The sequence below is a fragment of the Tachysurus vachellii genome, chromosome 11 (assembly GCF_030014155.1).
Source record: "Tachysurus vachellii isolate PV-2020 chromosome 11, HZAU_Pvac_v1, whole genome shotgun sequence".
Taxonomy (NCBI): Eukaryota; Metazoa; Chordata; class Actinopteri; order Siluriformes; family Bagridae; genus Tachysurus; species Tachysurus vachellii.
Window position 1 is genome coordinate 16,864,696 of NC_083470.1, and position 13,556 is coordinate 16,878,251.

The window sequence follows — 13,556 nt, forward strand, 5'->3', positions numbered from 1 at the left end:
ACCGTTGCCCTTGGGCGTTTATTCACGCGAATGTTCACGCAATAAATTGTTGTGTGACAGGCAGACAGGCCAAGAGATGCACTGGCAGCACTGCACAGCTAATTTAGCTAGATAGAGACTGGAGACAGAATCATATCAACTGAACTTTACTGTTATTTGCTCTTGATGACATCAAACTTGAAGAGAACACAAGTTTACCTGATTGCTGTTCTCACATTTCACTCTCACTTTGTTTCTTTTTTCTTTTTAAGATCTCTGGACCCAGCATATCTCCATAATAATAATAATAATTATAATAAGTAAGTCATAGAAACACTGAACGTTGCATAATTCCTACTCAACAGAATGCTGCGCATATATATATATATATATATATATATATATATATATATATATATATATATATATATACACACATATACGTATACGTGTATATATATACACATACATACATATATATATATATATATATATATATATATATACACAGACACGAATAAGGGTTTAAAACTATTTTTGCTACATAATGCTGCAGCGCAGGTAGAATAGTTTTACATTTTTTTAGCTTGTACTTGCAAAAAAGTATTAGTGGCTAAGAATTCTATATAGGTTTCGACAGACAGATTTCTCCAATGTGCCCAATCTTGTACATCAATAACACTTTACTACGAGAGGTAAACAATGATAAAAATTGCATTATGGATCCAAGTCAAACTTAGGTATAATGCATTATTTTGCAGTACAATGAAAGCACTACAACCACATTAACCAATTCCATTGAAACCATTCCAGTGAAATGCAACTATTTTCAATAAAGATTAAAAGATTGTAAAACCAAAAGATTGTCGCAAAAAATATATTTTTAATGAACATTCAAGTATAATGCAAATGAAGATATTTGTTGTCGCTGTCATTTGCTAATCAGCATTTGCTAATCTGCACATAATAAGCTAAATGCAAAAAATAAAACAAAACAAAACAAACAAACAAAAAAAAAAAAACGTATACAAAACCCCCAAATATTGTTAGGCCAATAAAAGAACACAGGACAGGACAGTTTATTTTAGTTTTTATAAAAATTAACTGGGACTAGTCAATGAGAATTTTGATGAGGTCTGTTCTACTTAAGTGACAGTTGCTGTGTGAATAAGAAACAAAATGGTTTCTATTCCTTTTAATGGTATATTTAAAGTTTTTCAAATTTTTGATCACTATGTACAACTATGTGATTTAAAAAATAACAGGTAACCACTTCAGGTATCAGTGCCATTATAGGTTTTACTGGCAGCAACTTGGTTGTCATATTCAGCACTGAATTTATTCCACTATCCCACTGACAACATGCACCAATACCAAAACATTAATTACTAAAATTTAATTCAAATAATAAATCAAACCTGAAATTTGCTAAGCAAATATGGAGTTATACAAAGCATAAAATCATGCTCACACATGGTAACCCTGTTTTGTCACTTCTTAGCATATTTCATTTGAGAAATATTTTTCCTCAGTGCCCATTCCATTAGTCTCATTCAATAGCCAAATTGAAAATGATCATTACATATAAAACAAAGAATAAATATGCTTTGAGTTATATAAATATGCATGCCCTTTCTTTTTCAAGGAAGAGAAACAATAAATGAACCCCAGTCAAAAATCACAATGCAAAGAACATTAGCAAAAAGGGTGCAATAGGGTGTATGCTAGATATATTTATGAGTCTGTGTTATGACAGGGTTTCAAATGATAAATTGTTGCAAAATGGACATGAGAATGCCTGGTTCTTAATTCTTCTTTAACCTTACCTCGTCTAATATAATTACACAATCAAAATGGTGGTCCCTTATTCAGCTCACATATATCCCCATGTTAAATACTGAGCATTAAAAAACAGTCCCACCACCTCACCCAAAATAAAGAATACGTTTTGAAATTAGTTTAAAGTCAAATAAACGGTATCCCTTCTCCACTACAATTAAATCTAGCTACATCACCTCACATAATTATACACAGGTAATTTTTTATTTTTTTGAATATAATCACAATTTCTTCTTACTTCCTTTCTTTTTTTAATAATTCAATGCCTCCATAGCTTTAAATACAGTTAAATAAGCAAGTAAAAGTTAAGCAGTGCCTTGTTGTTTGGGTTTACTGAAACAGTGTAGTTGGTTGTGAATTCCCATCTTTTTCATTCTCCTTCAATAGTTTCCCATACAGGTGGCTGCTTCACTTGCGCTCATCAATGGTTTTAATAAATTCAACAGCAGCTGTGAACTGCATCCACCAATAGCACTCCTCCCCACTCAGCTGATTGGCATAGAAATTACTGATGTACTGAATAGTGGACAGAAGGCAGGGTGGGTTTGCCTGGAAAGTAAATGCAAGTAAGAGATAGATATTCATAAAAGAGAAACCATGTATGCATGTCAAACAACCAGACTCATCTTGTAACAAATTAACATACTCTTACTCTAAAGAGCTTTAATTATATGCAAAAGGTTAATTTGTATTTTAAACATGTTCCTGTCAGAGTTTAGCTCTAGTCATTCAGGAAACATTGGAAATCTGCTACTTGAGAGACTGTTTATCTATAAAATGACACTTTCTAGAAATAGATTTAATACTACAACAAATTGTTTATACCAATAAGGATGTATTAAGTATGGAAAATAAACAACACAGTAGAGTCAAAGCCCCAATCACTGTGCTATATGAGGGATAGCACACTTAAAACCATGCAGTTACATGAAAATAATACACAATTCAACATCAAACATAAAAGTGAAGTATTTTTGAATACCAGCCTGATTATCAAGCTGCATCAAAGCAGTGTAGCTTACTCAGGAAAATCTTCAAATTCACTATTTAACATAGGGTGAACACTTTTCTGTACAGAGTCTAGTGCCATCGTCTCAATTAAAACAGATGAGTGGTAGCTATTTCACAAACCTAGTGGTTACTATAAATCATTGTAAATCACACCCAGACAGGCCAGACTACCTGTTTGAGAATGTGACTGAAATTACTGGTGCAGAAGGCAATCAGAATCTTTTTTTTTAATCTATCATTTACAATTATCTTCAAAGTATTAGATGATAATTTCAACGGTCTACGTAATAATTCCTCCTTTGATCAAAAAGTAATGTTTTGGACCATGACTGATTGAAGCTGTTGGTGGTATTCCTAATAAAATAAGTGAAAATTAAAATTAATTGTAGAAAATTTATGTTAACTATATACTTGCCTATGGTTAGTCAAACATACACAGATTTTATTTGACATTTATAAAATGGTTTCATTTATTGTGACATAGCAATGACACTGTCACCACATCAGTCATGCGGGAAACTGACCACTTGTTTGGTGCAATGTTTCTTTTTCATTCTTAAAAATGAATGAAAAAGAAACACTGCACCAAACAAGTGGTCAGCAAGACAGCAGCCATGCACCGTTATATGTATGGCAGAATGTTAAAGTCTCTAAGCAGTCTCTAAAGTCTCTTAAGAAAGTAAGAGATGCCTGCTTTTAAAGGTGGTTATCTTAACTAATATATTGAGTTTTTGCAAGCCTTTAACTACGCTCACCTTTATAAGGACAAATACAAGCACAGGGAGAAAGTCATCAGCTCCAGGCACAGCATCTTCATTAGCCAAGCTGAGCAGATTCATGATGGTAGAGCACATGCGCAAGATACATTGCACTTTGTCCTGCGGGGTCTTGTATGCACTGATTGTCCTGATCTCTGCCTGAGCAGAAGGCCATGGAGCCTCTTTCAGATAAACCTATAAGCACACAAAGCACCACATGAAAGTTGGAAGTGACAAGTTTGAGTTGTGAGACATATGCTACTATGCTTCTCTTAAAAGTAACAATTTCTTGATTTTTGGGTTATTGGGTTGAAAGAAACTAGTTTCGCTTCTTGTACGTTTGTTCCCGCAAAACAAAACAAAAAACTGTCTAGTCAGGGGAGAGTTTCAGTAACTGTGACAACAGTATATTATGCCCTCAAATACTTTCCTTCAACTTTACATATTGAAAATGCCTGCCAAATACAGTGTCGCTTGAAAGTTTGTGAACCTTTTAGAAATTTCTATATTTCTGCATAAATATGACCCAAAACATCATTAGATTCCCTAAAGCAGACAATGTGAACCCAATCAAACAAATATATTATACTTGGTCATTTTTTTTATTCAGGAAAATGTTCCAATATTATACATCTGTGAGAGGCAAAGGTATGTGAACCTCTAGGTTTAGTACTTAATTTAAAGGTCAAATTAGAGTCCATCTGATTTCAGTCAATGAGATAACAATCAGGTCTCCAAGAGTGTCCTATTTTATTTAAAGAAGAAAGATATATCAAAGTCTGAAATTCATGATGCATGTTTGTGAAAGGTGATCATTGCAAGAAATTGAGATTTCTGAGGACAGAAAAAGAGTTATAGTTGCTAATGAGGCTGGAAAAGGTTACAAAATCCTCTCTAAGAGTTTTGACTCAGTCATATAGATTCTGTATAAATGGAGGACATTTAAGACCATTGGAACATTTAAAGAAGTGGCCAACCAACAAAGATCACTCCAAAAGCAAGAGACGTAATATTCTGTTTATTCAGAAAGGAATATAGGGTAACTTCTGAGAAACTAAATGTCTCTTTTACTTTGGCTTATGTTAATGTTCATGAGTCTGCCATCAGGTGAACACAGGTACAGTTGCAAGGAGCAAGCCTCTGCTCCCCAAAAAGAACATTGCTGCCCATGGAGATTGAGGAGGAATGACGCCAAAACAAAACTTTTTGTTTTTAAAAAGAATAATTATTTTTGGAAAAAAAAATACAAAATTTCAACATAAGAACCATATACCATCTGTCAAACATGGTGGTGGTAGTATTATGCTTTGGGCCTGTATTGCTGCATCTGGGCCAGGACAGTTTGCCATCACTGATGGAACGATGAATTCAGAATTATTCCAGTGATACCTAAATGAAAATGGCAAGACATTTATCCATGAACTGAATCTCAAAAAAAAAAAAAAAAATGGGTCATACACCTAGACAAGTCCAAGTCTGTCTAGCAAAAAATAATGTTTTAGAATGGCCAAGTCAATGTCCTGCAGTTCATGTGAGGACACCCAAGAAAATCTGTGTTGAATCTCTTCTGTACTGAGGAATGGAATAAAATTCCTCTAAGCTGCAGGATTGATCAGAAGTTATTGGAAATTTACTTACAGTTATTGCTGCACAAGGGCATACAATATATACTGAAAGCAAAGGTTCACATACTTTTGCAAGTCACAGATATATTACAGATATAATTTTTTTTCAATAATTAAATGAAGACGTATAACATTGTTGGCTCATTTGTTTGATTGTGTTCACTTTGTTTACTTTTAGGACTTGTTTGAAAATCTGATGATGTTTTGGGTCATATTTATGCAGAAATTTCTAAAGTGTTCACAAACTTTCAAGGGACACTTTGTATGTTAGAAAAATTTGAGTCCTACTACTCTGCTAAATCTCTCACTGCCTTAAAAACATCATTATTTAATGTGAATAAATATTTTAACAATTACAAATGGCCATTAACAAAAAATGAATAGTCATGAACTATTATGCTTAAGAGAGAAAATACTGAAATTAGAGGTTCACTCAGGTTTCCTTAGACACAAGTGAATATGAGAACTAATCTAACTATAAAGCTTAGTTTTGAATGCCAACATATTTACTTTTGCAGTCAATAGTAAATTCACCCCAACGTGATTATTAATGACAGAAAGCTAAATATCAAATTAATAAAACAGGACCTTTAACAGTGAAAATTCACAGACATTCATATGCATCATAAAATTACATTTCTTTGGCAATTATCTGAAGCTGATAACATCAGAAGCTTATCTGATGTTATGAAGCTGTAGCATTTGATTGGAAGCTGACCAGAAATGGTAGTGCAGGTTACATCTGAGAAAATATTATGAAGTCAATTTTTTATAAACTCTTCACATTGCAATAAACTATTGGCCTCGTGATCTAACTATATTTTATGTAATATTTTGGTTTGTTTTCATTTTCTTGTAGGAATGTAAAAAACATAAGAGGGGCTCTCTCTCTGGTTGAATTATGTTATTTAATTGTTGCATATTGAGTTGTCCTACCATAAATGGTTTTCTAGTTGCACTAAACATTCATGGTTTGAAACAAAAGTGGCAATGGATTTCTGAGTGGGAGGGATGGCGTATATTTCTCCCATGTCAATCACAGTGACACTAGCCAATTGTGGGTTTTTGAAGGCTCATGTATGCAAAGGAGGGCAAACAGTGCTTGTGCTTGTTATTGCAGTTATGACATATACCTGGAAAAAAATGTGCACAATCAGTAAAGATTTAAAAAGTGAACACGTTGCAAACTTTTTAGCAGCACTAGATAAGTAGTTTGAAGCACCTGATAATATTTTTATACTGCAACAGAAATCTGATGTCAGTAATCTTGCAATGCACTAAATTCTTCTAGTTCTAGTAGCAGTATTTGTTGTTTAAAATAATACAAAGATTTTTGTTATTTGATATGTTTATTAAATATTACAACTAAATGATAATTGAAAAAAAAAATGCAGAATATTATTAGTTTATCTTAATGTGTGCTTCTTCTTTAATGGAGCACCCTAATACATTTACCTCTGGGATTTGGAGGGCCTTGTGGTTGGCACTCACTACTTTGGACAGACGATTAATATGCTCTTGCAGAACCCTGGAAATAAGAGGTCATACAACAAAAGATGGTATAATCTCAAATAATGTTTTTAAATTATCTCTCTAAACAGAGATATATCTGTAGTGTTCTCTCACTGGTCTCGCAGAATGTCTCCATCCTGGTTTGGGTAGAAAGCCAGTTTGAATATGCGGTTCATAACACTCCGCTCAATAGCCATCTGAGCATCCTGTAGCTGTTCCTCACTGGCATACTGCCAGATGACATCATGTGCCATAGCACCATAGAGGTAACGCAGAAAATCCTCCACTGCTGCAGTCTTATCATCAGCTGCAGTGAAGCCCTGAAATGCTGTGGCAGAGAACATTAGCTGCTAAGATGAATTAAGAATCTTAATTATGATAATAAGAAATCAACGATAATTAACTTGAGCAAACTGCTCATATGCATAATTTTTTCCTGTATGCATAAAATTATGAACAAATAGTGAAATAAAATACACATACACACCTCTGATAAAGTCCTGCATTCTGGACTCCATATGTTCTAGAAGCAGTCGGACACAGACAGTAGTAAAATAGCGGTTGGCCACTTCTTTATCTCTAAGTACTCTCTGCAACAGCTTCTCTAGATGAGCCTGAGAAGTCTGCAGCCCCTGCCGGCACCGTGTCAAATACGCTATGTATGGAGCCCGCTTTCTACCAGACACACACAACATTTCTCATGTCAGCCAAACACCAGCACACAAAAAAATCCACTTGCTGACAAGACTAATTATAAACTCACTGACCGCATAATTAAGAACACCTACACTTATGCAATTATTCAGGTTACAGTATCACAATGAACAGCATCATGCAGATACTCTTAAAGAGCTTCAGATAATATTTATATCAGTTGATCTTAGTGACGTTGGGATTTGTTTTGACAACAGTCTCTAGAGTTTACAAAGAATGGAAAAAAAAATACATCCGCTGGTGGAAATGCCTTTCTGCTGAGAAATATCAAAGGAGAATCACCAGACCAGTGTGTATGCAGTCAGCATGACTAAAGTAACTCAAATAAGAACTCTTGGTGACTGTAGTGACCAGAAAAAACATTTTTTAACATAACACATTAAATTTGAATGAGCTACAACAGCTCAAAACCAGAAGAGGTTCTAGATCTTTTAGCCAAGGACAGGAATCTGAGGCTACAGTGGACATAGCCTCACCATAACTGGAGAGTTAATTACTTAAAATTAACATGATTGGATCTACATAATTTTTTGCAGGATTGCATGACTGCTGTTACATGATTGAATAATTTCATGAATGAACAGATGCACATTTGTTTTAATAAACCTGACAGTGTTTGTACATACAGTTTTGTTACGGTAAACTCCATTGACTTGGCAGATTTGGCAGTTTGTATACCTGTAGTCCTCAGCAATTGCTGTGAGCAACTTTCTGCAGGTACGTGGGTCAAGGCGACTGACACAGCGCATGGTCTCCTGAATCTGAGCCATCTGGTTTTTATCCTGCAAGTTAATAGCCTCTGCCAGCTGCACTTTCAGAAAGCACACAATCTCATTGTCTATACAAGAGACAGACAGATAAAATATGACTGAGACCAGGGAAAAGCAAGAATATGACATTTGAACTTCCCCATATTTGCAATTAGAAACAGACATGTTATTTATATCCAAAATTAATGATAATGACAAGTTTAAAGAAAATTAGAAATGAAAAGGGAAAGTGAATAAAGGCAGAAGGGAAAGCGAGAAGGGGAGAACAGAAGGAAAGAAGGAGATGGACATGCTGGAGGGGAGTGGGGGATTGAAAAAGGCAGGAGGGAGAAGTTAAGTAAGGAAAAAATTAAGAAGAATAGCAGCATGAAAATGAACAGGGACAGCATTGTAAGCACAAAGCCAAAATTATAAGCAGTGTAACTTTTATCACCATCTTTGTTTTGAGGTAAGAGTAAATGTTACAGTATGTAAAAACCGAACAAAAATGCAACATGATGCAAGCATGGATTTATAGAAATGCTTTTGGCTTGAGTTTCTCATTAACTATTCCGAAGCTCAATTTTCAAATACTGCCAGACATAAAAAAAGTGTGTTATATGTACCTTCAGGATCTGCATGGTCAGGGAGGCCATTCCGTGTTACAGTGTGCATGATAGGAAAAACAACAGAATCTGCAGAGCACAGAGCCAGACGTAATTTTTTCTTAGCGTCACTGAAAGACAGAAGAAAACACACACAAGTTACTCACTAAATCAAAGTAAGAGTCCACCATCACCTTGCTTTCTAAATATATGTGTTTAATTTAAATATTCAGTCAGGTCCATAAATATAGGTCACTGACAAAATGTTTTTCAAGCTGTCTACCTCAGCTGTGGAGTTCAAATGGAATAATGAATCCAAGACTTAAAGCTTTAATTTGTTTGTATTTACATCCAAATTGGGCGAACAATTTAGGAATTACTGCAATTTAATGTCTGTTAAGGGGCTAAAAGTACTAAAAAGAAACTAACATTTAAATGTCAATTTGCATTTTTCAGTTAATGACTACTTGAAACCCAAAGATCCAAACTGTGGATGTTCTTCCACTATTCCACTTAAAGGCCTTAAAGAATTCTTGTGGAGACTTTAAAATATGCTTTGGGTTATTGTCTATCTGCATTGAACAGCACGGTCCAAAGAGTTCTGAAGCATTTACCTAAATTAAAACAGATATTATATGTAGCCCTATACACTTCAGATCTCATTATGCTGCTTTAGTCAGCTGTACTATCTTACAACACAAATACAAATGAACCAGTTCTACACGGAGCCATGAATGTCCACGGTACTTCCACACCATGATTCGTAGAGGATGTGGTAAAGTTTGGATCATGAGCAGATCCATTCGATCCCCATATGCTTCTCTTCCCATCATTATGGTACAAGTTAAAGTTTTCATCTATCTGCTGGTTGTTGTTGAGCTGTAAAGGCTTTAAGATGTTTTTTAAATGGCAAAATCATTATGTGGTAAAACCTCTGCATTCTGACTATCCACTGTGAAATGGTTTTACGTCACTAGGAAAATAATTCTGTCATCCACAGAATACCAAATAATTTTGGGCACACCTATTGTTTTCACTGGTAGAAATATTACACCTGGCTATATAACAGCTGAGAAATCAGTTGATAAATTTGTTTTGGTTGCTTAAAGTAGGGGCACGAAAATGTATCAAATCTGGACATAACCGCAAATAAAATGTAAAAGTCTACAATCTGAGCTCATATTTCATTAAACTCCAATTGACTGTTGTATACAGCTAAAACAACAATACCTTTGTTGATGTCCAAATATGTATAGACCTAACTGTATGAGTATGCATGTTTGGTAGACCTAAAGGAAAATTTGCTGTCCTGAGGCTGTGCTGTCTGGCTGGCAGAGTCTGTCAGGTCATCTGTAGAGAAGTTCTGCAGGCCCTCATTTCTATGGAGTTTATGTTCACTTTCACCCTCTTTACACATTTCTACACAACAAACAGGAACAAACCAAAAATGTTTAAGAATTGTATTAGAAATGCAAACTTTTGACAAGCAAACACTAACCTAAAATAACAGTAACATTAACATAAGTGTATTTAAATGTCACAATTAATGATATCCATGAGCAGTGGGAAGTGACTGTGTCATTACTTGACAATGAGCTGACAAGTAGAAAAAAAATTGTTAATTCAATAAGTACTTTTTGAAGACTAAATTACCTGGTACATCATAGGTGGCTGTTGTCGCTCCCTCATTTGGGCTGGTTCTTTTGATGTTCCTGTATTTGTCCAATATGTCTTCTACTGCCTGAGCCTGACAGCTCTGCCCCAGTAATGAAGGCTCATCTGACAAACCCAACAGAAACAAAAACCCCAGATAAATAATTTTCAAGCATTAAGAGCATTTGAATAATATATTGCTTTTTATGTTTTCATTGGGCAAGAAAATAGCCAGAAATCTCTAGTACATTTACACAGACCTGCTGACGCCGTGTATTTAAAGATACCAAACACCTTGAAACCACACACTTTTTTTTGGAGCACCTTTTGCTTTGATTTTGGCATGCATTCACCATGGTACTGTTTCGATAAGCTTATGCAATGTCAGCATTTATTTCTGTCTGGAGTTTTATTAATTAATGCATTAATTAGTGTTAATTTCGTCAGACGAGACGAAATATGTTCGTCAACAACCTTTTTTTCATGACTAAGACAAGATGATGACAAGACTGCACCACTGTCCAAAAACGCTGACTAAGACTAAATTAACATGCATTATTGTTGATGAAAAAAGACGAGATGAAAATGTTTTGTATAAAATAAAAACTAAGATAAAATCTCTCTTCATTTTCGTCTACAATTGTCTCTGCTTTTTCATCAGCTGTTACGCCTTTAAAATATTCAGAACGAGTTCGCGGCTTCGCGCTATTTAGTGTGTGCTTAGAAAGAATTCGTCCACACGCCGCTCAAAAAAAATATAAAAAATCCTGAGCGCAAGTCCACCGTCTAGGCAGGCTTTTTGTGTTAAATTATATTTCCTGTCGCTGCGCAGGCTCTTTTATTGTACATGACAGCTTATGTCCCGATGACCGGTCTTTGCATTATGATTAAAAGCAGTATCAATAAAGTAAAAAATGTGATGTGCAGTCAAGTTCGAATGCAATGTTTAAACAAGTGTTCTCAACTTCTCACTGATACTTTTGTGATTCGCGGACTGTAAATAGGTTGCACTGTATTTTAAGCCCACAGTAAAGTATTCTTTTCAGTTTTTCTGAGTATATTTATTTTATTTCTGATTTGAACAGAAACATGTGACAAAAGGCAACCAAAACAGTTTTAAAAACCTTTGTAACTTAAGTTGTCAGTCGGAGTCTGTTGGGCCCCAGCTTTTGAATTGTGAACAGCTTTTGAACTAGCATTAATATCTTGGCAAGATCTTGTACTGATTCTGGGAGAGTTGGACTGCTGCATGATGTCTTCTCCAGCACATACCAAAAATTCTCAATGGGGTTACGGTCTGGACTCCTCCAACCACATCCACATTTGAAAATGGAAACACTTTCACTTTGAGCTAGATGAATCATGGTATAATCATCTAGGAATATGGTAGGGAAGAAAATGGTCATTCAGTATATAGTCATTCACTATATTTGGTTAGTCAGCTGACTTCCATTTTTGTCCACATAATGTTCCCGAATCTAGATCTAAACCCCAGATCATAACACAAGGTTGTATGGTAGGCATGATGGGTGCATCACTTCATCTGCTTCTCTTTTTATCCTGATGTGTCCACCACTCTGGCAGAGGGTAAATCTTGAATCATTCGACCACATGACCTTTTCCATTGCTGCAGAGTCCATTGTTTATACTCCAGAGCAAATGTAACTCTTTTTTCTTCTTTTTCAATTAAGGACACATTGCTGTTTAGTCCCAATCCCTTGCGTTCTTGTTGCATTTTGTGTGGGCGCAGACTTTTTACTATTAAACATAAACATGAGTTCTTATATTTGTTTTTTACGATTTGATTAAACCATATGTTGTGGGGGCACGGTGGCTTAGTCGTTAGCACGTTTGCCTCACACCTCCAGGGTTGGGGGTTTGATTCCTGCCTCCGCCTTGTGTGTGTGGAGTTTGCATGTTCTCCCCGTGCCTCGGGGTTTCCTCCGGGTACTCCAGTTTCCTCCCCGGTCCAAAGACATGCATGGTAGGTTGACTGGCATCTCTGGAAAAATTGTCCATAGTGTGCGAGTGCGTGAGTGAATGAGTGTGTGTGTGTGTGCCCTGTGATGGGTTGGCACTCCGTCCAGGGTGTATCCTGCCTTGATGCCCAATGACGCCTGAGGCACAGGCTCCCCGTGACCCGAGAATAGTTTGGATAAGCGGTAGAAAATGAATGAATGAATTAATATGTTTAAGTGATCTTCAATCACCGGTTCTTCCTCTGGCAGATAAATATGGCCATAAATGTCTTTTACAGCTTTAAATCTAGAAAGAGCATAGTGTATTTAAATTTCAAACCAAATAAGTTACCAGAGTTCTGCTTTCTTATTTCTATTGGCTCACAAGTACAAAAAAGTACGAAAGTCCTAATGGAAACACACAAGTATAGTCTTGAAAACTTAAGAGCCTGGTTAAAGTTTTGTCAACAGAAAAGTTTGGATGGAAGTAGACAATATGTAAAGAGACAAAATGAGAGAAGAAAAACAGAGGCATACCTTGAGAGACCTTTTCTGATCCCAGATCATCTTTTTCCTGCTTGTCCCGCTTTCGGAATGCTGCAATGGGCGCTGTAGTGAGAACAAAAACAGTGAACACAAGGTGCATTACACTACATTAATTTTATTGAGAAGGTGAAACACAGGCTCAAACCAAGACCAGACATTCAGCACAAATGTTTAATCAATCTTACAGGGCACACCTAGGCAACAAGAAACACCTGACAGTCACAATGTCAGATGTAAATACAGTACCTGGAAATATCAGCAGAATGTTTTTCCATTTATTTGCAAAAGCAAAAGAATTAGTCTTACTGGTCCTATAGCTTTGGAGGGTACTGTACACACACTGTCCACTTTTAAGAACATTCATGCAGTTATCTAAACATCCAATCATGTAGCAGCAATGCAGTGCAAAAGATCATCCCAGTACAGTTCAAGTACTTCAGTAGAAGTTAACATCAAAACACTGAATGTAGAAAAAGTGTGACCTCTGTCACTATGTTCATGGCATGAATGCTGGTACCAGGGCTGGTCTGAGCATTTCATATGTTGATCTCCTGGGAATTTCACACACAACTCAATCTAGAGTGTACACAGAAAGATGTGAAGAAAA

The 13,556-nt window shown here is 35.7% G+C and overlaps 1 protein-coding gene across 6 annotated transcripts in view; it reads right to left on the reverse strand.

Moving 5' to 3' along the window:
* Window positions 1-842: 842 nt before the first annotated feature.
* Window positions 843-13,556, reverse strand: part of gapvd1 (GTPase activating protein and VPS9 domains 1) — a 95,141-nt gene continuing 82,427 nt past the window's right edge. For all 6 annotated transcript variants that reach the window (XM_060881441.1, XM_060881440.1, XM_060881444.1 and 3 more), the window contains 10 exons: window positions 12,941-13,012; window positions 10,446-10,571; window positions 10,082-10,211; window positions 8,814-8,923; window positions 8,117-8,276; window positions 7,212-7,399; window positions 6,839-7,052; window positions 6,668-6,740; window positions 3,585-3,782; window positions 843-2,367 (listed from right to left, as the gene is read on the reverse strand). In XM_060881441.1, coding sequence (XP_060737424.1) covers window positions 2,227-2,367; window positions 3,585-3,782; window positions 6,668-6,740; window positions 6,839-7,052; window positions 7,212-7,399; window positions 8,117-8,276; window positions 8,814-8,923; window positions 10,082-10,211; window positions 10,446-10,571; window positions 12,941-13,012 — 1,412 coding nt within the window. In that variant the 3' untranslated portion in view covers window positions 843-2,226. The remainder of the gene's footprint in view (window positions 2,368-3,584; window positions 3,783-6,667; window positions 6,741-6,838; window positions 7,053-7,211; window positions 7,400-8,116; window positions 8,277-8,813; window positions 8,924-10,081; window positions 10,212-10,445; window positions 10,572-12,940; window positions 13,013-13,556) is intronic.